Here is a 23,260-nt window from a genome sequence, read left to right on the forward strand (position 1 = left end):
CGTTACTGTCCTGAATGTTTCTCTGGAAATACTTTAGTGAAATCTATAAGCTTGGAATGCCAGAGAAGAGAGATCTGAGGCTCTGCACTGTGTCCCAACACCCCTGAGATGCTGCTTTGAGCAGAAAAGCCTCCTTCAGTCATTTTTCCTTTCGGGAATGTGATTCTCCTGCCACAGCGGCTGGTCCTCCTCAGGGCAAAGCAAGTGGGACAGTCGGGGACGCAAGAAAGAACAAGGGGAAGTCATCTTTAAAGGCTAAAAGGTTTCATAGAGCACAATAAAACACAACTGTTTCCTTTAAAAAGTTTAATGGACAGGAAATGTATAGAATAACTGCCAAGTGACATAAATTAGCTTTTTTTGTTAACGTCTGTGATCCAGGAAAGAACACTAGATCGGCATGGGTGTTTTCATTGTCTGTTGTCTGGGCGCATGACCGAGGCGACCAAGTGTGGACCGTGGATCCATCTTTACACGGTCCAGAAAAAAAACCGGGTGCCGTGCTTGGCAGGTTTCAGATCCCCTTCAATCACAGGGCTGGGCTCTGGCCTTGCTCTTGAGTGATAAGGGTTCTCTGGCAAAGGGCGATCCGTTTTCACTTTGGTGACCTGGGAAGGTTGAGGAAGAGAGTCATGGTTCAGTAGTAACCCCGAGAGTGCTTGGGGGTCCTCTCTCTGCTTCTGCTGCCTCCACCATTTCTTCCTTAGCTTCAACCCCCGGGCGGGTGTATCTAGTTACATTTAATCCCAGAGTGAGCTGAGGAAACAGCAGGGACAAGATACATGCTATCCTCTGGGGCTCACTGGCTAGTGATGCTCCGCCTGCTGCCCTGCTACCCAATGACAAGGGAGAAGGATGGACCCTGCAGTTTACTCACGGTCAAGGCTGGGGCCTGGGCTATTTCTGAGGAGAACTGGAAGTCAGTCAGAATGATTAAGGGGGAAGACAGTGCAAGAGAGCAGAGACAGACAGAGGGAAGGGCTACAGAAGTCTGCACAGCAGCAGATGTAAGTCTGAACAAGATCTGCTGTTACTAGCACTGATGCTGAGATGCTGAGCCTGTTCCCCTCACTCTCACCAGCTCCCACCAGGTGACTTCACAGATGCTTTGTTACTGAGAGTGATTTGCAGTGTGCTGACTTGGATCAAGGAGTTTCAGTGGACAATTTCACTATGTGGCCAAGAGACTGTTTATTGTAGTATTTTTGGTGAAGAACATGGCTGCCTTTTGCCCTTGTCTAGAGTTTACCTGAGTTTAAAATGAAGAGATTTAGATTAATTGCTTTGAAAAAGGAAGTCTCAAAACAGCCTGGTGCAAGTTCTGTTGTGTGGTTACTAAAGCTCACCCTTATGAAGAGTATTTTAATGAAAAAGAGCAAGTTGAGAAAGGAAAGATACAAAATATATGGTTTGAATATTAAAGGGACACCAGGAAGTGAAATGGAGCTAGCTCCAGGTGACTTAGTCCCTTTAGACCTCTAACCCCAGGAGTCATGGATGAGCAGATCTGAGTTCAAGGCTAGCCTAGGACTGAGCAAGTTCTGGGTGAAGAAAAGCTTAAATCCAGGTGTGGTGGTCCACACCTTTAATCCCAGGAGAACCACATACAGATCTCTAAATTCAAGGTCAATCTACAGACAAGATCCAGGACAGCCAAGCTTAGGCAGTGAAGGAGTTAGAAAAGAGGAATCTAGTGATAATGTAAGAGAACAAAGCTCCTGCAAGCAGCAGAACTTGGCAGCTTCGGCCATGTGGCTCTGGCCTTACGTTTAAGAGGAGAAGGAGACACTGGGACAATTGATGCTGGTCAGCTGGAGCTAAGATATTAGTGATGATTAAGAAGAGACCAGCATCAGCGAGATGAAATCTTCTGGGAAGTGTTTTCTGAGAAGACAAAAAACTGTGTTCCAGAGATAACCAAGGTTGTACCTCATGCTGCAGCTGTACTTGGTAATGTGTAAGAATCACCCAGGTGGTACTGGTTTTGAAGGCATGAAGGTGTCATGAACAGCTGAGGCTTGCGACTGTGAAAGGCCATGGAAGGCCACTGGTGAAGGACAGCCTCAGTTGTAGTCGACAATCCAGGATTGAAGGGGTCATGCAAAGGATTTGAGGCTTGTCTTCATGAAGGGAGCCTATGAGAGTCTATTGGTGAAGCCTAGTTGCAACGGAAAACCACCCCAGTATATAAGAGATGCCAGTACCATGGGATGATCACCAAGAGCAACAGAAAAGGTGTAGATCAACCTGAGCTTGAAGTGCTACAGAGGGCAGAGCTGGAGAAGTGAAGACAGCCCTTGGAGGAGCCCAGAAGGTCACGTGTGGATCCCAGACATTGAAACAAGAAGCTGTAACATTGAAGCTGTCTTAGAAACCCCAAGATGTTTGAGATGCCAGAGCCATAGGCCACCTGCTGAGTGGAACCAGCCCAGGAGGAAGAAGTTTGCTTCAGTCAACAAAGATGAAAAAGGAGTTGAAGATCTGAAGACTGCTTTGACATCAGGCATGGAGATGGCAGGATTTCCAGTTTGCCCAGCTGGTTGCCTTACTTAATTCAAGGATTACAGTTAAGTGATTGGATGGATCTCAGAAAAGATTTTTAACTTTGAACTTCTAACATTGTTGATACTGCTACAGACTTTGGGGACTTTGGAAGTTGGACTATGCCATGATTAGGCACAGCCCCCATAGACTCACGTGTTTGAACAAGCCTATGGGGGCCAGGGAGTGGAATGTGATGGTTTGAATATGCTTGGGCCAGGGAGTGACACTATTAGAAGGTGTAGCCTTGTTGGAGGAAGTGTGTCACTCTGGGGGTGGGCTTGGAGACACTCCTCCTGGCTGCCTGAGGATGTTTAGTCTGTTCCCAGCTTCCTTTGGATGAAGATGTAGAACTCTCAGCTCCTCCCACACCATGCCTTCCTGGATGCTACCAAGCTCTTGTCTTGATGATAATGGACTGCACCTCTGAACCTGTAAGCCAGCCCCAATTAAATGTTGTTATTTATAAGACTTGCCTTGGTCATGGTGTCTGTTCACAGCAATAAAACCCTAAGACATTCACTAAGGCCACCTTGGACACAATGCTGTGCAAAGGTGCTTAGAGTAACCTGATGGCCACAGGTGCCACTGTTACAGGAAGCAACCAATCACTCCATGCAGCTGGAGGCAGGGAAGCTAAGCCTGATGGCTAGGAACAGAAGAATTCAGAGCTGAGTTGACAGGCCAACTTGGATGGTAGGTTCCAAACTGTGGCTGAGAGGAAGATGCAAAGAGTCTACAAGTGTCACCCCCAACAGCCACCAAAATCTCAAGTGGGAAGCCATAAGAATTGTTTTTTAATTTTTTAATTTCCTGTGGTTTGGGGGACCAGACTCAGGGTCTTCTTATGCATGCTAGGTAAATGCTGTACCACTTTATAATACCTCTAGCTCAGAAATTATCCCTTTGAAAGTTAAGGATGCAGCAGGTCCTTGTAAGTGGGCCACAGTCTCTAAGCATTTTCTGGCTGTGACTCTAGTGGTACCAACTATAGCCATCTGCATCCACTAGAGGCTATGTCTGTCTGTTTCTGTGCCCAAATCTCTCAAGTACACAGTAACTATAACCCTTGGTGTGCAAGTTACCTCCAGCTCACAAGAGGCTGACTGACTGGCCCGAGCTAAAACCAAGGCCTCAAGTGCAGGTCACCGTCCCCTGCTATAACTGGAGATCATTCAGGGTTCCTGTTGCTTGACAGATTACTCAAGGCATTTATGAAATCAATCTGGAACAGTCATTCTTTGTTTTTAAGAAATGTTCTTGAACATAAAGTCACTAGGGACCCTGAACAACGGACTGTGGGAAGAACAAAGAGACATGCTCTTCTGTAGTACTTCCCAAAAGAAAAGGGACAGGAGCACCCAGAGCTATTCCTAAGGGAAGACCTGAGGCAGCCTACTTGATGAAGCGGTCATGTGTAAAATGCGGTTCCCAGGATGAACTAGGATGTGTACAAGGCTCCTGACTCACTCTGTCTATGGTCAGGTTGCTGAAGAGGAGTAGGAGGTACCTCTGCCTAGGGGAGGGCATGGTGTCTAGGCTGGGGCCCAGCTTGCTCTGCAGAGGGAGAGGCGAGTGGGCCACACAGAATCAAAGAGAATTGGCCTCTCTCTGCTGGTTTAGACCTTTCTAGAAGGAGACTGAACAATGGGTGGAGTGCAACTAAAATTAATAAAACATGTCACAATATACACATTTGGGGCAACTAATATGGTAACTTGGGGGTGGGGGTAAAAAGTGTCCATATAAAAAGACGCAAGAATAAATAGTGCTTTGATAGCCTCTCGCTGCTTCCCTACAGTGACGAAGAAACAAGAAAAGGTAGTTTTATGGTTAAGTGTGCAATCCTATCACTTTCAACTTTGAGTTGGCCACTATTTAAAATAATATTTTTAGTTTAGCCAAAGAATCTGTCTGAAGGAAAACAACGTATGTCAGATTGAAGGGGAAAAAGCTATGCTACCAATCTATTTGTGACAACTGTTCATGGACACGAGCCTCAAAGGGAAGAGAAGAGATAAACAGCCCGTGTGCTTGCTGCTGTTCAGGTTGACACAGACGCTCAGGCTCAGATCTTACAGGACAACAAGGATCCTCAGCCTCACTTGAGACAGACAGGGCTGGACAGAAGTAGGACAGCTTGAGATTCCACAAGAGGTTATGGAAGCAAGAGGCAGAACTACTGTGTCTACCAGCTTGTCCTTCGGTTCCAGCTCTACTCCCTGGCTCTAAGGAGTGGGGACCCTGAGCTACAACAGCAGGAGCTGTCAGGCCATCATGGGTAAAGCTTCTTTGGCTGCATGTTGCAACAAAGCCACACACCGAGGCACTCAGCTCAGGGGAGGTGGGGTACTACAGGTTTTAAAGTTTAAAGGTTGCGTTTTTCTTTCCCGCAGTTCAGCCCTACAGTGAAGATAGAGCTTCGGGCCTAAATTCTTCAATTTCACAGGATGAACTGTCTTCAAAGACCCAAGTAGGTCCACCCCTCCCAGAAACATGCAGCTCAGCAAGAACTCTCCAGGAAGGCGACAGAGGGTGAGGATGGGGTGGGGCAGGCTTAGGAGAATCGACACTTAGATGCTGCTGTGCTAAGGGCACAGTCACAAAGAGCACAGCGCACAGACACAGTGTCAGCCTGCACTATCACTTCAACCCACAGCACAGTTATCACAAAATAACACAGGAAAGGGAGGGCAGGCTTCTCACTCTGAGCAGGAGCTTTTAAATTCTTGGTGTTTCAGGAGTCTCACACAGCCTGACCCTACCGCCCCAGTGAGTTTACCTGATGGGACCTCACTGACACACAACCCTATTCTCTATTAGCTAGCTAACCCAGAGCAGTTGAACACCTCTGTTAGTTAAGACTCACCAGGTCCTTCTTTGGTGAACAGGGACAGCTCACACCATCTCTACCCTCAGAGGGACCCCTTTCAGACCACCTTCTGCCTTTGTCATAGCCTGCCCCCTCTGTCCCAACCCCAGTCCCAGACCACAGCAAGGCCCAGCAGAAACCTTACCTTAGATAACTCCCCGAGGTCAGGTCTCACCCAGCCCAGTTTGTCCAGCACACATTCGTCAAACTTTGCCTGCTGCTTGCGGCAGTGACGGAACAGCTGCAAGTTGGAATAATCAAGGCAAGTCCAATACTCCGTGAAAGGCTCCGCACAGTGACTCTTTATCTGCCTGGAAAGGAGGGCTGAAGGTTAGGGACAGCTCTGCACAAAACAGAAATGGCATAGGCACAGGTGTCAAATGAACAGTCTTAGGTCACGCACCAACTTCCAGGAAAAAAAAATGACAACAAATGCCGAGGCTGTGGAGGAGCCCTTTCCCCTGCTGGGATGTAAGCCAGTGTAATCACTGTGGAAGTCAGTGTACAAGGTCCTCAGAAACCTAGTTTTAGGCACACCATGGGACCCATCTGTTCCACTCCCAGGCTGCGCCCAAAGACTTTATGGCAGACCGCAGCGACCAGATCATTTGTGTCTACTGCTGTTCTGTTCCCAAAAGCAAGGAAATGGAATCACCCTAGACTGCCATCAACAGACTACTGGATAAGGAGACTGTGGCTCATGTACAATGGCGTTTTTCACTCAGCTAGAGCTAACATTTCTCCTTAGAGCTAGGATTAAAAGCATGTGCCACCATTCTAGGCTTACTTAGCATTTAAGAAGTAAGAAATGTTCAGAAAAATAGAACTGAGAAGTGTCATACTAAACAAGGTATCTCATGTGAATTCAGACTTCTAATGCATGTATGTTTGCGCAGTATCTCATTAGCACAGTAGGAGAGTAGGACAAGACACCATGAGAAGGGGTCAAGTGGTGTGTTGGGGTGCGAAAGGTCACGTGACATGGACATGTAAAGGCTGACACTGGGGTGGACACACGCAGGAGGCAGGATCATAAAGGCCAAAAGAAAAACAACAAAAACAAATTTCGTTTTTAAAATGTCATAATGAAACCTAACTTTCTATATGAGCTTTGTAATTAAAAAAAAAAAAAAAATAGGAAGATTTCTGAGGAACAAGCCTCTTTTTTACCCAGCAAAAATAAAAGATTATGGCCTAAGACATTGGCAGTTTACTCAAGGGAACTCACCTGGAGCCTGTGTCTTCCTGACATCTCAGCTTAGCAAACCCAGAGAAGGAAGTCATCAGAGCCTGGCATGCTGACAGACCTTCAGAAGTGAACACACTAACTATCTGAAAGACATTCCAAGCCCACACTCCAGGGCTCTGGCTTAGTTCAACACTGCACTGTCCAGAAAGAGTCCTCTCTATGCAGAAGAGCTGGGAGCTGCTAGGAAGCTGGGCAGACTGCTAGTGGTTAAAGCACTGGCCACAAAAGTTAACAAGGCAGGAATGGGGGTTCAAGCTGCCCAGGCAGCCCACTGTAATCCCATCCTTTGAGGGAAGGGACAAGAGATCCCAGAGCAAGCTGTCCAGTGAGACTAGTCATGTTGCTAAGTCAAAGACCCTTGATCAGAGGATAACATTCCTGATACCAACCTCAAGCTTCTGTATGAAAGTGGACACAAGTACACACAGACACACAAAGAAAATACATGGCTAAGGAGACTAGGGTGGGGCACAGGACTATAATCCCAGAATGTAGAAGGTGGAAGACGAGGAGTTCAAGCCTTAGCTACGGAATGAATTTGAGACCAGCATGGGGCTACATGGGACCCTACTCCTCTAACCCTGAGAGAGGAAGGGTGGAGAGAAAAGAAGAAAAAAATGGATGAAGCAAATTTCCCCTTCCTTTTTCATTCAAACCTGTTAAGAACTAGCAGATACAAAGAGATACAAATTCAAGGAAGAATAGTACTATTTTATGTGTCCCACCCCCAGCCCCTAGCTGAGGACCAAACCCAGGGTCTTATGCTTGCTAGGCAAGCACAAAATAACACAGTTTTATGTGGAAGCCATTATGTTAAAGCTTCCTCCCTGAGTGAATGAAGGGGGTGCTTAGGACCAAGGGAGTTCCCATTTTCCACCTAAAACATTCCTGTGCCTCTCAGGAAAATTCTTTGCCAATATTCTCTTAGAAAATCATTTTTATCCCTTCAAATAAAGACATATTCAACCTTGATAGCAATCAAATTGACATAAATTCAGGCAGCAGGAAACACCATCTCCTATCTATTAAACATTTAAATGCCATGTATACTATCTGTGCTGAGGGCAGGAGAAGTTGATGCAAACTAAAAATCCCATGTCTGACCCTCTCCCCTGCATTGTGGCTTGTGCGATGGCTGCGCAGTCAAGAATATCTGCTTCTCTTGCCAAGGACCGGGTTTGGTTCCCAGCATCCACATGGCAGCTCACAAATGTTTGTAACTGCAGTTCTAGGAGATCTGATGCCCTCTTCCTACCCCCACCCCCAGCACTAGGCATGCATAGACATATATTCAGCCAAAATACCCACACATGTTTCAAAGCACTTTTAATCATTAATTTAAAAAACAGCACTAGAAGTTCAGAAGCCAAAACTAATGATCAAGGCCATAAACTCACATGCGCATGCATGAGCACACACGCGCGCGTGCACACACACACACATACACACACACACACACACACACACACACACAATGTATACCAAAGACTTAGTTATTTAATAACAGGGCAAAAAGCTAGATGTAGTGGCATACAACTTTAATCCCAGCACTTGGGAGGCGGATCTCTTTGAGTTCAAGGTCACCCCTATCTGCACAGCAAATTTGGGGCTAGCCAGGCTACCTTGGAAACCCTGCCTCATTCATAAATAAATAAATAAAATATAAAGAAATAAGGAAACAAAGAGTGAACAGTAGAGTATGTTCACTGACAAGAGTAAACACTACAGTTCCCTCTGCTAGTGGAGTACTATGTAGTTAATAAAATTACAGTTCAAAAGAATTTGTCCAATAAAGTCAAATGAAAACCAGTTCAAAAATATGTACACTATAATTATAATCACAAAATTCCTTTACAGGTAGACAGACAGCACAGGCAAGAAAGAAGAAAGGCAGCTATTGATTGCTATTGGTTCCTCCCTCTAATGCCACCGTAGTGGCATCTGTGGGGCTGTGACAGCCAACAATCAGCCCCATTCTTTAGCGACATCCCTCTGCTTTTCCTTTGAGAAACAACCCCTCCTGGTCTGGCAGTGATGCCGTTTGGATTCAGTGAAGACTACATCTCACTTCAGGCCTTACCAACCAGAGTACTTATCTCCCAAGACTCAAAAGTAAGCATCCAAAGTTCACAGGCAGTATAATCCGCCCCAGTGTAATTGGCTGTGTGGGGACTCTGCCTACAGTAGTGGTGCAGTGACACTCTCTCATGGTTTAGTAATGAGGCACACAGCTTAAAGTGGCTCCTGGCCATTTAGGCTATAGCAAAGGAAAAGACTATTTAAAAGAAAGGGCAATGGGGAAATGCTGAGTGAAGAGACTGCAGAGAAGGATGCACATAGTTCTGCCACCATTCAGACCCTTGAATCCACCCCTGCCTGACACCATGACTATTTCTGGACTTCACAGCTAAGCAGCCAACTCTCTGAGTTGAGCTCTGCCTTGTTTTGTTATAATCAAAGTCTAAAAGCGTTTTCTAAGGCTGAGAGAGGTGGTGCACGCTGTAGGTCCAGCACTTGTGAGCTGAAGCAGAGCTATGTGTTCTGGGCCCACACAGTGAGTTCTAGGCTGGCTGAATCAAACCAAACGTTTGTTTGAGACAGCATCTCCTGCAGCCCAAATCAGCTTCGAACTCCCCGTGCAGCTAGCATGGCTGCCCTCGCCGAGCCTCCTGCCTGCACCACCTGGACACCAGGATTACAGGACCGTATGGCCATGCCCAGTTCACCTAATACACAGCTGGGCTGGAACTCACGCAGTGCGCAGAGCGGCCAAAACCAAACTCAACGCTTTCTTACTCATCACCACTGTCCACTGTCTGTCAACAAGCTCTGGGCTGAAACAGCTGTATACATCTTTTCAAAATACCTACTGCAACACAGCAGAGGACAGACAACCGTTTCACAGCTGAAACTGACATCCATGGAGGTTACTGAACTTGTCTTATAAAAACAAATTCAAAACAAAATAAACCCTTAACTTTGGTCTGTCTGATTTCAAAACCTGCACACTTTTAATTCTGCTTAATTGGCTGGAAGTCACGTCCTCAGTAGAATATTTCAGGATACCTTGACATTCGCTCACACAGGCACTGCCTTCAGGTGGCTCTTACCTGAAGAAGTTCAGGGCACAGCCGTTGACCATCTTGCCCTCCTTCAGGCAGCGCCTAGGGTCCTTCTCTTCCCAGCGGCACAGCATGAACTCCTTATTGGTTTTATCACACTGAGCCCCATAGTGATGAGCAGCAGCTTTAAGCACGGCTGAGCTGACTTTTACCTGGAAAAGCAATGTGAGAGGTGGTCACACACTGAGCCCAGCACAGAGACAGGGGTTGTCAGGATTCTTTACAACTGAGTGCTTAAGTATCAGGGCTCTCCCATGTGTCTTCCTAGGCTGACAGAAACATCCCCATTTCCTCTTAAGAGATGAAGACAGAGATCCCACAGATTCTTGCTTAAAACAACTGTTACATTGCTAAAGTTCCTCTCTAGGAAACTTTATGAAATCAATCATACAAGGACATCTGAAACTCCCGGAGGGCTAGGGAATCACAGAGTAAGCAAGGAGGAGAAAAAAAGAGTTCATAACCTGGCAAATTATTACTAAGAATAAGGCCCATGTTGATGTTAACTCAAGCACTGTGACCGTGCCAAATTCCCTTTCTTGCCTTCCAGCACTTTGAGAAACATCACAGAGCAGTTGTAGGTAGCTGGACCACAAGGAACTACAGAGTCCAGGGCCCAGCTCCCTGCTCTACAGGGTTAGCCACAATGTTTCAATTACTGAGCTGGACAGAGCATTCTGGTATGTGGGAGAACTCCTTATTCCTACTATGGCTACTCTGTTTCTCTTCTAATGTTTCTATCTTTCTGCTCTACTACAGCCTGCAGGGGGACACCGATGACTAGCTCTGCTATTGGCAAGTTAAGCCTAAACTTTAAAGGGCAGAAATGGGTATTTACTGCTGGCATCTGGACATGAGCTGTTTGATAGTCCTGTGTTTCTGATAAAGTGTCCTTTAGCTTTACAGTTGCTGTTTTCTCCACTAGGGAATTTTCAGATTCCTGACCAACCGATAAAGGTAACTGAAAATATTAGCAGGCTTGTTAAAACCCAGCCTGTCAGGCTACTGTACTTACTGCACTACTGACCTGGACTGCTTAAGAACTGGAGGGCTTTAACATAGAAACTCTGTAGTCTCGTTTTTATGCACTTCAAACCTGTAAGTTACTAAGAAGATGAGCGTTGGGGAAAGGAGAGATCCACTCTACAGCAGTGGTTCTCAACCTTCCTTTAATACAGTTTTTCACATATCATCTTCATCCTGAGATGTATCTTTATTGCTACTATCTTGATTGCTACTGTTGTGAATTGTAACATAAAATCTGTGTTTTCTGATGGTCTTAGACTGTCCCTGTGAAAAGGTCAGTTCACACCTAAAGATGTTGTGACCCATGGGTTGAGAACTGCTACCCTACAGGAAAACAACTAATTCCAGGACTGCCCACCAACACTGTACTATTGCAGCTATTAAAGCAAAAGTACACTTACATACAAAAGAAATCTGCCATGATAACTAACAAATTGATACCACCAATCTGTACATTTTTGTATTTAAGTTTGATTCATATTTCTTTATTTCATTTACCTACAGCCAGCTGGGAAAATAGAAGGTATCAACCTTTTTGTTTTGTTTCTGGTTTTGGGAGATACTCTCAAGTAGCACAGGCTGGCTTTGAACTGGGTATGTAGGTTAAAGCTGATCTCTATTCTCAAACCTCCTGAGCTGGAGTTACAAGCATGTGCTACAAACCTTGCTTCACAGCTTTGTTTTTTAAAGGTCACTATATTTTTAAAACTGAATTCTCAGTGGTTTAGAGCATTGGTTGCTCTTCCAAAGGACCTGGTGCAATTCTCAGCACCCACATGGTGGCTCACGAGTATCTGTAACTCCAGCTCCATGAGATCTCATACCTTCTTTTGGCTCACATGGGAACCAGGCATAAATGTGAACATTCACATACTCAAACACCTAAAATAAATAAATCTAAAATATACCTTTTTAAATAAAAAACCAAATGCCATTTTATTTGTTCTTGTTTGCCAAATGCCGCAAAAATATCCTGAAGTGGCTGATTTGATTACTCAAATCCTCAAGACGGCAGCCCTCCAAAGCTTGCAGCATTAGCTGTTTATTTCCCTACACAAATGGCAGTCTCATGAAAGTGAAAGTATATTCATGCTGTCCTGGGGAAACAAAGATGAGACACTTTCACTGAGCCAATTCCTAAACAGCAAATAAACAGAAGCACCCGAGACATGCCAGCTGTCCGTCAAAACTGTGGCTCTCATCAGGACTCTGGCATAACATCACCATCACCGAGAGAGAGCAGAGAACTTGTAACCATGTCCCCTCACTTGCTTCTCCATAACGGGTGAAGTCCAACAGTTCCCCTCTCAAATTCATCCGGCATCCTGCCTCCAGAGCACAGAACTTCAGCATCCTTCCTCATAAGCTCTTACACAGCTGCCCATAGACAGCAAGTGTCCAGACTGAGCCAGACAAATCTAGTACTGCTCTTGCTTCCAAAAACCACGTTCGCACCACTTCTCATAGTACTTAGCTTATGGCAGGCCTGTTTCCTTATTTATGTAAATTGGAGCATGACGTGCTTATTCCATAGGACCTTGTGAGGCATGATAAGGATGTGCCCGACACATAAAATGTGCATCGATACTGCCTGTCGATTAGTTTTTACTCTAAATTACCAACACTTCTGGACATTTCTTCCATGGGGATGTGACGTGACTCCTTAGTCGATAAAGTCCAAGGTGGATTTTACCTGCTCCCTAAAGCTGCTGCTCTTAGCCTCCCTGGGCCTGTGTCATGTTGCAAACCTGAGCCAGAGTCTTCAGCCTTTTTGCTAGGTTAGTAGTCCATTGCAAGTCCATTCACTGCAGATGGAGGGACTTTATCTTTGACTCTGTGAAGCACAGCTGCAAGCTGCCACGGTTACTTTGTAATGGCCACTGAAGGTAGTCTTCCAGCTTTTCTTGCTGCCAACCTAGTCTCTGCAAAGCTGCTGAAGTGCCATTCCTAAACGACAGCCACCTTCAAAGGCCATGTTTTCCATTAAGCCTAACCTAACGTGGTTTCTCTACTATCCCTCCTAAATTCTCATAGAGAACTGCATACCCAGAGTCATCCACCATTAGCAAAACCCGAGTCCACAAGTGCTAAAAGCTACTCAGAGTGACCAAGCCAAAGGTCCAGACATCAGATCCAACATCAAATCTGCCTGCCCATCTTTCATAGTATTGTGTGTTTTAACTTTTATTACACTTGGTTATTTACATAATTATATATACCAAATGTGCAAACTCTAAAGACAAATTTATTAGAACGCTTTTGCATGAAATGTTTGCGGAGCCAAATTAAAAATCTCACAAAATACGTCAACTCATGTTTGACCAGTTTTATGGTACGATAAAAACAAAAGACTGGCTTATAGAAAAACCCCCTCTTCTCACTTCTAAGACACTTTCATGTAACACCCATGAGTACAGCTGACAATTTCTTCATCTGAGGAAAATACTGAGCTGCCATCCTCACAGGTTTTAAGAGCCTACATGAAGTATTATGAGAAAATATTTAACACAGTGCCTGGTATGTGATTCCTGACATATAACTTTTAGCCTTGCCAACTGTTTTTTTTTTTTTTCTACTAGTTCTGCCATGACAAGTCCTTCTGCCTTAACACATCCATCTTTTCCGTCCGTCTCACAGGATAAAGTCCAAACTGCTCCAGCCTTGTCAGTGACTTCTCTAGAGGCTCAGCACCTGACAGCAGGCAGACATGAGACAGCTCTGGGCTTCCCCAACAACATAGTTCTGTGTCCTTCCTCACTCTGTTGCACTTTAGCTCAGAACCACAACACAGAGTCAAACCTGAGTGGCCGTATTTTGTTAGATTTTTTTAATTTGGCTCAGCAAACGTTTCATGCAAATGAGTTCTAATAAATTTGTCTTTAAAGTGTGCACAGTTGGTTTCAGAACAGTACCCGTTACAAGTCTTCCATACACTGTCTATGTGACCTTGGGCAAATCACTTGGGGCCTATTTCTGGTCTACAGGAGAAGACCAGTTATATATACCCTACCTTACTGTGTGTTCCAAGTAATTAGCAACCGGGCCTTTAGAAATGGAGTGATCATGTTTGCGAAAGTTACAATAGTACACCATGTTTACTTCACTTTTCACAGCGCTATGCACTGTGCTGCACAGCCTCTTTATCTGTCTCCTTATAAATCTATAAACTATAAAAGTTGGGCACTATCTCTTACTTTCCATTGCATGTGCACATAACAAATACTTAAACTTATCTCGACGTAATTTGGTAACTGTGTCCCATCACCAAAACACTCTGACCCGTGCCAGACTCGTCCAAGACGTGCTGCCGCGGCTCCCAGGCCTGCTCTGCACCGAGATTTTGACAGGCTCGGAAGGTGAACACCTGGGGAAGCAGAGTCGCCTCACCGGAAAGGAGAGCAAGGGGCCAGGTGATACTAATGGAAATTTTCACCCGATTCACAAGAGAAGAGGCGGGTTGCGGGGGCAACAGGAATGTCTGGAGCCAAGGCAGGATGTGACCGCACACAGGTCGCAGAGGCCGGAGCCTGGGCCGGCCTGAGAGCTGCAGTCCCAGGCTTCCCGCCTGCTCTCAGGGAGAGCCTCACCTCCTCCACTTTCAGCTCTTCCAGAGTTGGCAGCTCCACTATCCCCGGCATGACGGCGGCAGCGGCGACCCTGACCAGCTGCCCTCGGCCGAGTTGCCCGTCTCCTTCAATTCCCCTTTGGGTTTCCGAGACTGCCCGGTACTATCCGCGCATGCGTCTCCGGCGAAGCGCAAGCGCACTGTCTGGCGCCGCTGGGGGAGACGGAGCTTACGCCATTCCAGGAAGTTCAGCGGGCCTGAGGGGCGGGACTTCATTTGGGCTCCGCCCACATCTCCTGGTTGTCATAGTTACTCCGAGTCTGCTGAAGTTGGTGTCAGACACTAGATGCTAACATGCAGTACACCGGGAGCAAATATATTGGGGGATACATAAACGGGAGGTAAGTCCCCATTCGTCCATGTGTCCACTCTCTCAGGCTAATGAAAGGTTGGTCCTCTGCCAAGGACCCTCAGTCAAGCACTTTGAAAAACTTGTTCAACTAACGTGTTCAAGCATAGATACCTCATAAGCCGCATAGGTGGGATTCATTCATTCTAGTGTGTGTGTGTGTGTGTGTGTGTGTGTGTGTGTGTGAGCACATGTGAGTATCCTCTGCACCCACATGATGCCTCACGACTCTCTGTAACCAAAGTTCCTTTTTTTCTGGCTTCTGTGAGCACTATACTTGCACATGGTGCACATTACATACATAAAAGCAAAACATGCACATTAAAAAAAAATAAGTAACTTTTAAAACATGCAGACAAAGAAAACTAGGAAATTCTATTCGCCAAATGCTGATTGTTTTCGGTGTCCAGATCTTGGGTTTGACCCTGGTCAGAATCCCTGCAAACACAGCGGGACAGGCAAGCATAACACAGTCATGATAAGGAATCAAGGCCAACCCTGTGGCCAAGAGAGGCAAAGCATATGTGAGGTGCCCACTTTGCCGTGCTAGCAGCTCTGGAGGAAGAAAGTGACATATCTTTCAGAGCTGGAGAGGCTGATCCTGGGGAGGAAGTGACAGATACGTAAAAGTTGTTTGGGCTACAAAGCACTTCATGGGGCTGTAAAGATGCAGAGATGAAGGGGCTGATTGGAGGATCTGTGGGCAAGGTTGGAGGAACTGCGGGTTATTTTGAGGAAGCAGGAGTAGCGGTCTAGCCAAGCACAGGGACAGACAGATTCCTAGAGATCGTGGCAGTAATATACATGGGTGCTGTCTGTATCTTCGGTTAACTTTGTAAGGGAGATGGTATTATCTCACTTCAAGGGTAAAGCATGAAACTGTGCCTTGGAGGACTCGGGACCCTTGTCTAACCCTTCGGAAAGTGGCAAAGATGCTTGCTTGGGTGTGCAATACCTCTCATAACCGTGAGACAGTTCAGGCTGATCTTGCAAGTAAATGGTGGAACTTAACAAAATGACATGCTCCCTATTTTGAACACACAGCTAAGAAGTTGAAGGTGTCGAGAATTTCTACCCAGCTCTCTGTCTAAACCCATGTCATTTCTTCCCACAAGGCAAAAAAGTTCCTCCAGCAAAAGCTTTGTCAGGTAGAGGTGAAGGATTAGGCTTGGGCCTGATCTTTAGAGTAGGTAGGCTGTGCTTCTTAATTTTTGCTTTTTTAATTTTAGAGACCAGGTTTTTTTGTGTAAGAGCCCTGGCTGTCCTGGAACGCAGACCAGGTTATCGGTTTGTAGACTAGGTTGACCTTGAACTCAGAGATCCACCTGCCTCAGCCTCCAGAGTGTGTGCCACCACTGCCCGCTGGCTGTGCTTCATTTGTAGAATACATTAAAACTTAATATTTGGTTTACATAGACTCCCCATTGCTGGCAGGAATATAAAAATTGGCAAGTACTTTGGAAAAGCTTGGGAGTTTCTTGAAAAGTAAGACAGCCATTTCACTCCTAGTTATTAACCTGATAAATGAAAATTTATGCCCACACAAAGGCATATTTGTGAGTACTCCTAATTGCTTTATATAACTGAAACTGTAATAACTGGGAACTGGAATCCACCAAGACATTCACCAACATGTGAATGAACAAACAAATGTGGTATATCCATTCACTGGCATATTACACAGCAATGAAAATGTTGCAGTTACATGAGTAGATCTTAAAAGAATTATATTGAATGAAAAGAATCAGACATGTCCAGCAAAAAGGAATATATATTACGTGATGCTTTTTACATTAAATTATGGGAAATATAAATCAGTTCATGAAAATTGATCAGTTTTTGGTTAGGGATGAGGAATGAGAGGAACAAACAAGAAAAAAATAAAGAGGGAGTAAGCATAAACTGTGGTGGTGGCTATATTAATCAGATTGACTATGATGATGGTTTCCAGGATATGTGTCAAAATGCACAAACTGTACACTTTAAATATGTGTATAGTTTTGCATCTCAACTATGCTTCAGAAATAAAGCTTTTTTAGCCAAACATTAAAATCCACGATTCACTTGTACCATATCTAAATATAAAAATAAAAAACATGGTATAGTAGTTTATACCTATAATCCCAGCATTGGAGAGGCTGAGGCAGGAGGACTGCCACAGGCTGAAGGCCAGTCTGAGGTACTGAGCTCCAGGTCAGCATGTGCTAGAGAATGAATCCCTGTCTCTCTCCGGGTTTGAAGCACTGCACAGTTGAGTTCAGTGAGAACATGGGGAAGGAAGAAAGACCCCCCCCACATTTCACAGCAGCCACTCCTATGCCTCATCCCAGCCCCCGACACTGATTCCCATTTGCCAAATGAGAAAAGGTAAGGTGCAGAGGGATTCGTGTAGTGTGCCAAACTAACATTTGATAGAACAAGGATTTTTAAAAGACGTGGCCGCTGTGATTAATTGGTAAGTCTGAGCTAGTCCTAACAGACTCAGGAGACACAGAATCAGCTGCCTGAGCTGCTGAGCTGTGAAAACACAGCATTAACTTTGTAGCTTTGTGCTAAGAAAGAGGTATTTCAGCAGACAGTATAAACTCTGGAACAGTTTTCAGAGAGGGAAAGATGATAGACTAAAGCTTGTCCCATCTATTTCTTTTAAGATTTATTTGTTTATTATAAATAAGTGCACTGTAGCTGTATTCAGACACCAGAACAGGGCATCAGATCCCATTACAGATGGTTGTGAGCCACCACATGGGTGCTGGGAATTGAACTCAGGACCTCTGGAAGAGCAGCTAGTGCTCTTACCCACTGAGCCATCTCTCCAGCCCCAGGTTGACCCATCTTAAACTACATCTCTTCGAGGTTTTGATGAAAAGGAAGCAGCACAGAAGCTCAGACAGAGTACTGAGGAATGAGGCATCTGAGGATGGAGAGTGAACATCTCTCTCTGTCCCCCAGCTGTCCCCCAGCTGCCACGCAGAGCTCAGTGACTTCACGTGTTCTTGCAGGATGGAGGGCAGTGCTGAGTACATCCTCCCTACTGACACGAGATACGTCGGGGAGATGAAGGACGGCATGTTCCACGGAGAAGGAACCCTGTTCTTCCCCAGTGGGAACCGCTTCGACGCCATCTGGGAGAAGGGATTGGTGGTGAAGGTGACAAGCTAGGGCTTGTGGGAGGCCCCCAGGCAGGGAGAGACCCTGCTATAGCCCCTTCTCCTCCTGACCTGGTGCTTACCTTGTCCTACTTCTCATTCTCCCAGGACTCTAGGATCTCCTCCATCCTCCTGTGTCATGTACTGCCTGATCTTTGGCCAGTGACTCTACATCTCTGAAATTCATGCTCCTCATTCTTAAACTAGGGACAGTCATCTTGGCTGCCTAGTTCTGCCATGATGGGTTATCCCCCCCCCCCACCAATTAGCATCTTTTAAAAAAATTTTAGTTATGAGTACACTGTAGCTGTCTTCAGACACAGCAGAAGAGGGCATCGGATCTCATTACAGATGGTTGTGAGCCACCATGTGGTTGCTGGGAATTGAACTTAGGACCTCTGGAAGAGCAGTCAGTGCTCTTAACCACTGAGCCATCTCTCCAGCCCCCAGATTAGCTTCTTAAATTACCCTCCATTCACCATCTTATGATTTGGGGGACTGGAAGTCTAAACAGGGTCAGCAGGCAGACTCTAGGGGGAGAATGTCTCCTCACATTTTTTTTCTAACTCCTAAAAGCTGCCTGTATGCCTTGGTTCATGACCAAGAATCACTCCAAGCTCTGCTTACAGCACCAAGTTGCTTCTCCTCCTCCCTGCTCCCTGCCATCTTGTCCTCTCTTCTGTCCACTTTCTCCTGTGAGGATCCTCACATTGGATGATTCTATAAAAGTTCTTTTTTTTTTCTTTTTCTTGAATGATGCAAGGTAACACATTCATAAGTTCCAGCAGATGTGGCCACCTTTTGAGGGTAAGGTGGGATGGCATAACTCAGCCTATCACAGTGGTGCTGAGGGTAATTAAGGGGAAAGGCGTGTGTTCTCAGCCACTTCCTAGCACACAATAACTACTCAAAAGTATCAGCTGTTACTACCACCACATCTATTAGATCATCTACCAAAGGTTCTGATAGAGGCTTATGGGACATGAGTAGAACTTGGGGTCAGTGACTTAGTGACAGAAAATCCTCTATGGATGGTAGATGTGAAATTATGTTTTTTTTTTTTTTTTTTATGGGAAATGATCTGTACTCTCATGAGTCTTGCTGAGAGTGTGCTGGGCCTGACTCATGGCCTAAAAAAAAAAAAAAAAAAAGTTAAAAGATGCTTCTTTTATAGCTTGGGGAATCGAAGTCTCAGGAAAGGGATGTGACTTGCCCAAGGCCACACAGCGAACAAATAGTACTGTGGGAATTTCCACCCATGTTTCCTGATGCCTCGGCTGGTACAGTTCTCATATCCTGAGGCTCCTTTAGCAACAAGAACAGAATGCACATGTCTGAACTCAGGCAGTGGCTCTGGCCTTTCTAGCTATGAGAATAAGAGGAAAACAGCAACCTGTGTAAGCACTCCTCCTGTGTGTTAGAGTGCTCAGGGAAGGTTACCGACAGACATATGAAAAGAGATGATGAGAGTTTGGCTCCTGGGATAATGAAAGCTGGACCAGAGTCTGTCTTCTGCAAGGTGAAGGTCCAGAGGAAGCCAGCACTATAGTTCTAGTTCAAACTGAAAGGCTGAGATCCTAGAGAAGAGGTGTGGTGGGCCCCAGGCAGAGGCCAGGTGTGCTGATGTCCAAAAGCCAGAAGGAAATGGGTGTCCCAGTACAGCTAAAAGCACAGTGGTCCTTCCTCTGCCCCGTGTTCTACTCAGGCCCTTAACAGATCTGACAATGCCCGTGTCTCCCAGCTAAGCTTGGCATGTCCCCATCTCACCAAATTCCGAGCCACTTCTTTCAGAGGGACACTGTCACCATCCTAATTCTATAAATGAAAAAACCTGAGAGCCAAGAGAGTGGGTTGCCTGCCCAACCCCACTGGAGAGTCACCATGCTTTTGGATTCAAGCACAGGGTTCAGGGCTGTGTCTCCAGCTCCCCTAACCCCCATGACCAAGTCCACAGTGACACCTGTCACTTCTTTCCCATTGGCAGCGAGAAACCAACTACTCTCTTGGTAACAACCAAAAAGGTTTGGGCTCGATCTGGCTTCCTCTGGAGCCTGTGTGCTTCTCTCCCCCAGGGCAAGTATACCTTCAACGACGGGCTGCAGTATGAGGACAAACACTGGCACTACTGTGACAGCTATGACCGGAGGTTCTACACAGAGATCTGCTATGGCCTCAAGCCTTCAGGTAGCACAGCCACTCAGAGAAGGAGAGCAAGGGTGCTAGAGATGGATGCCTGGTCCCCACTGAACCTTCTCAAGGAGAAAATGGATGTAGTAGACCCAGGAGAGCCAGAGAAGCCAGTCCTCATGCCTTGGGCACGCTAGCTGGTCAGGAGAATGAGACCAAGGGATTCCATCTCTCTGTGCCCTCCCTACTAAATCATGACAGTGTTTTCTGCCTTATGAGTCCCTCAGAAATATGAGAGTTTGCACCTAGAACAGTGCTCTGCGTGGACGTCAGGAGCATGGCACATGACAGATGTCATAGTAAAAATATGTAAGCATTATAGCAAGAGTGGGTGGGAAAGGAAGAGACTGGTAGAACCTGCCCTCTGTGGGCTAGGTGCTGGCTGAGGTTCCCTCTAGTCCCTGTCTTGTCTCTTTGACTGTTCAGGGTGCCCTTTCTGGTCACTCTCCCCTGCTGTGGGTCACAGAATAGAACACTGAGACAGTTAACGGGTGACCTTGACTTCTCCGTGCATCTCCAAGATGGCAACAGGCCTGAGGTTTGAGCCACAGAATGGCTTCAAAGCCACCGGCATAGAAGAAGACATTCAGTAATCGTTGCCAGTGCACATGTGGTTTGGCTAGAATCAGGGTCAAGTGTATAATTAGAAAACATTGGAGCATTTGCCCTTGCAGGATGCAGACCCGTAAGCACAGCACAGGGGCCATGGCCTTCTGCTTTCTACTCAGAGAAAGGGAAATTCGGGACTTAAAATGAAAAGAACGTGAGAAATTCCAGCACCCCCCTTTGCTCCTGCCATGGCATTACAAGACCTAAAATGTCTGGATGATTTTCTTTCCCTCCCAGGGGTTCCATCACCCTTGGCTTAGGAATCAGGCTCAGACCCACTCCTTCCCTGCTGTGTTACTTAGCACCCAGGTCCCAGAGCCAGGCTGCTTCCTAGCTAGCTGGCATTGGGCCTGTTACTCAGCATCTGATGTGAGCTCTCTCCTCTGTAAGATGAGCTGCTCTGGGGACTGAGACAGGAGGAGCCAGATGTCTAGCACACAAGAAAAAAATGAATGGTACCACTGTGGCATTTGGGAGATGTCACATGCAGGGCTCTGTCTACTCTTTTCTAGAGCCTTCCATCATCTAAGTTCTTCTCCAAGGTTTGCTGAGTATGGCCAAGGGTTCACACTTGTGGGCTTCACCCACATATTGGGTATCCCCCCCTTAAATCTACTTTCTCCCTCAGAGTTTCTCTGACTTCAGAACTTCATTGTGGTGGCCCGAGAAATGGATGAGGATGAGGTCAGAGAAGGCAGGGGTCCAGTTCCAAAGGCCCTGTCCACAACCCCTTTCCAAAATCTCCCTGGGACTCATTCCTGCTGACTTTGCTCCTGGCCCTGCGAAAGAAGCATTTGGTCCCACAGTGGTGCCAGCCTCATAAATATCAGCTAATGGGAATATCTGAGCACTGGGCTTGCCAGTGGCCTTGCTGATGTACTAATTGTCTTGTGTGTCTCCTTAAGGTATCTCTCAGCTCACCAACGTGGACCCACCCAGAAAAATTCCCCCAGGCTACTATGACTGCGGAGATGGTTTCTATAACCCCAAGACCAGGGTCGTCAAGGATTACCGGAACCGTTTCCTGAGAAATGCGGGTAGGTGTGTGCTAACACCTCAGACACTCTTTATCTTTACCTGCAGAAATGACCACACAAGTGTGTGCACATGCATCTGTTAAGAAAGAGACAAGTGTGGGTTATCTGACGTGTCCTAGAATCCAAGGCTGGTAAACCTGTGTATGGCCACAGAGTAAGAGCAAAGGCATTCATAGTTTAACTGTGACAGCACCAGAGTATGCTGCCCAGAGATTAAAGAGTGCTTTTTGGTATCCACCCCTCATCTAGCATTAGTTGACTCCTATTGTATTCTAGACTCCAGACTTGGTCCTGAGTACAGCAAAGAGAAGCTAGACCCTGCCCACTTCCTGCTGCAGCTGATGTTCTGATGGGCAGCAGAGAGGACCGCAAATAGTAGATAGCATCTTGAAGTCATGGCCCTGGAAGTGAAGGTTTGGGACACCATGAAGGGGTGACTTAGGGTCCCAAGTCCAGAACCAAGTTATCAGAGGTTTTGAGAAGGACAGGGCATCTCCAGTGGCACCTAGCAACTGACCTTGGACATGGGGAGAAAGTGTGTCAGACAGAGGGGGAGCACAGGCCTGGCCAGAGAGGAGTGGTTCCTTATAGTCCAGGAAGGCTGGCTGCCCCCAGCTAGCTGGCAGATGTAGAAATTCATTTTAGTAAGAGATCCCATGGCCAATCAGACTTCACAGTGACCTGACTCCCAGGAAACAACAGACAACCGTGCATGGGGTCATAGTTGTTTTTCTAGAGTCATAGGCCCATGAAGGTATCAACAGCTATAGACTCTCTCAGAGACATGTCCACACATGTACAGTCACATACATGTATAATCACACACACAAACATACACTCACAAAGAGAGTCAGAGAGACAGAGTTACAGAAAGACATAACACACACAGAGAGAGAGAGAGAGAGAGAGAGAGAGAAAGAGAGAGAGAGAGAGAGAGAGAGAGAGAGAGAGAGAGAGAACACAAATAGAGTAACAAAGAAACAGACAGACAGACAGACAGACAGACAGGCAGAGCGAAAGTGAGACTTGCATGTACTGTTAAGGAATTTGCTGTGTCTGTGGAGAAGCCTCTCTGTGGTGGGGAAGTACCAAGTTGAGCAATGGCTCCATGCAGTGGATAGCATCTCCTTCCCCCAGAGACTTCAGTGAGGATGTCATCAGAATGTTGCCTGTAAGGCTGCCATGAGGGCTGAGGAACTATGAGGTGATTCCAAGACTTGGATCCAGAACTTCTCTGAAAGGAACATGCTGAATATTTAGATCTGGGGGCTCAGGCTTGCATTGCCCCTATGAAGCTGTAGACACTGCCTCAGGACCAAGTGAGCTTCAGAAAGCCACTTCAGCCAGTGCTAAGCAGAGCAATTTCCCAAAGGGCCCATCATCTGCTAATGTCCCTCTTACATTTACTTCAACCCTACTTAAATACCCATTCAGGTACCATTTGCTTCATGGCCGTCAGGTCCATGTGAAAAGGAACTCTGTCTTCTCCATGTG

General features: G+C 46.2%; 2 protein-coding genes across 2 annotated transcripts in view; one reads left to right on the forward strand and one right to left on the reverse strand.

Moving 5' to 3' along the window:
• Positions 1-291: 291 nt before the first annotated feature.
• On the reverse strand, positions 292-14,555 carry NDUFA8 (NADH:ubiquinone oxidoreductase subunit A8). The gene is made up of 4 exons (XM_080927027.1): positions 14,398-14,555; positions 9,773-9,936; positions 5,559-5,724; positions 292-608 (listed from the first exon to the last, which is right to left on the reverse strand). The coding sequence occupies exons 1-4, from the start codon at positions 14,446-14,448 to the stop codon at positions 471-473; spliced, it is 519 nt and encodes a 172-aa protein (XP_080783153.1). The 5' UTR covers positions 14,449-14,555; the 3' UTR covers positions 292-470.
• Positions 14,556-14,729: 174 nt separating this feature from the next.
• The window catches only part of MORN5 (MORN repeat containing 5), a gene marked incomplete at both ends in the record, with an annotated part of 28,380 nt that continues 19,849 nt past the window's right edge, over positions 14,730-23,260 (forward strand). Inside the window, 4 exons of the mRNA XM_080927388.1 lie at positions 14,730-14,776; positions 17,787-17,934; positions 20,006-20,117; positions 21,635-21,766. Of these exons, the coding sequence (XP_080783514.1) occupies positions 14,730-14,776; positions 17,787-17,934; positions 20,006-20,117; positions 21,635-21,766 (439 nt within the window). The remainder of the gene's footprint in view (positions 14,777-17,786; positions 17,935-20,005; positions 20,118-21,634; positions 21,767-23,260) is intronic.

This window comes from Micromys minutus, assembly GCF_963924665.1.
Source record: "Micromys minutus genome assembly, chromosome: 13".
Taxonomy (NCBI): domain Eukaryota; kingdom Metazoa; phylum Chordata; class Mammalia; order Rodentia; family Muridae; genus Micromys; species Micromys minutus.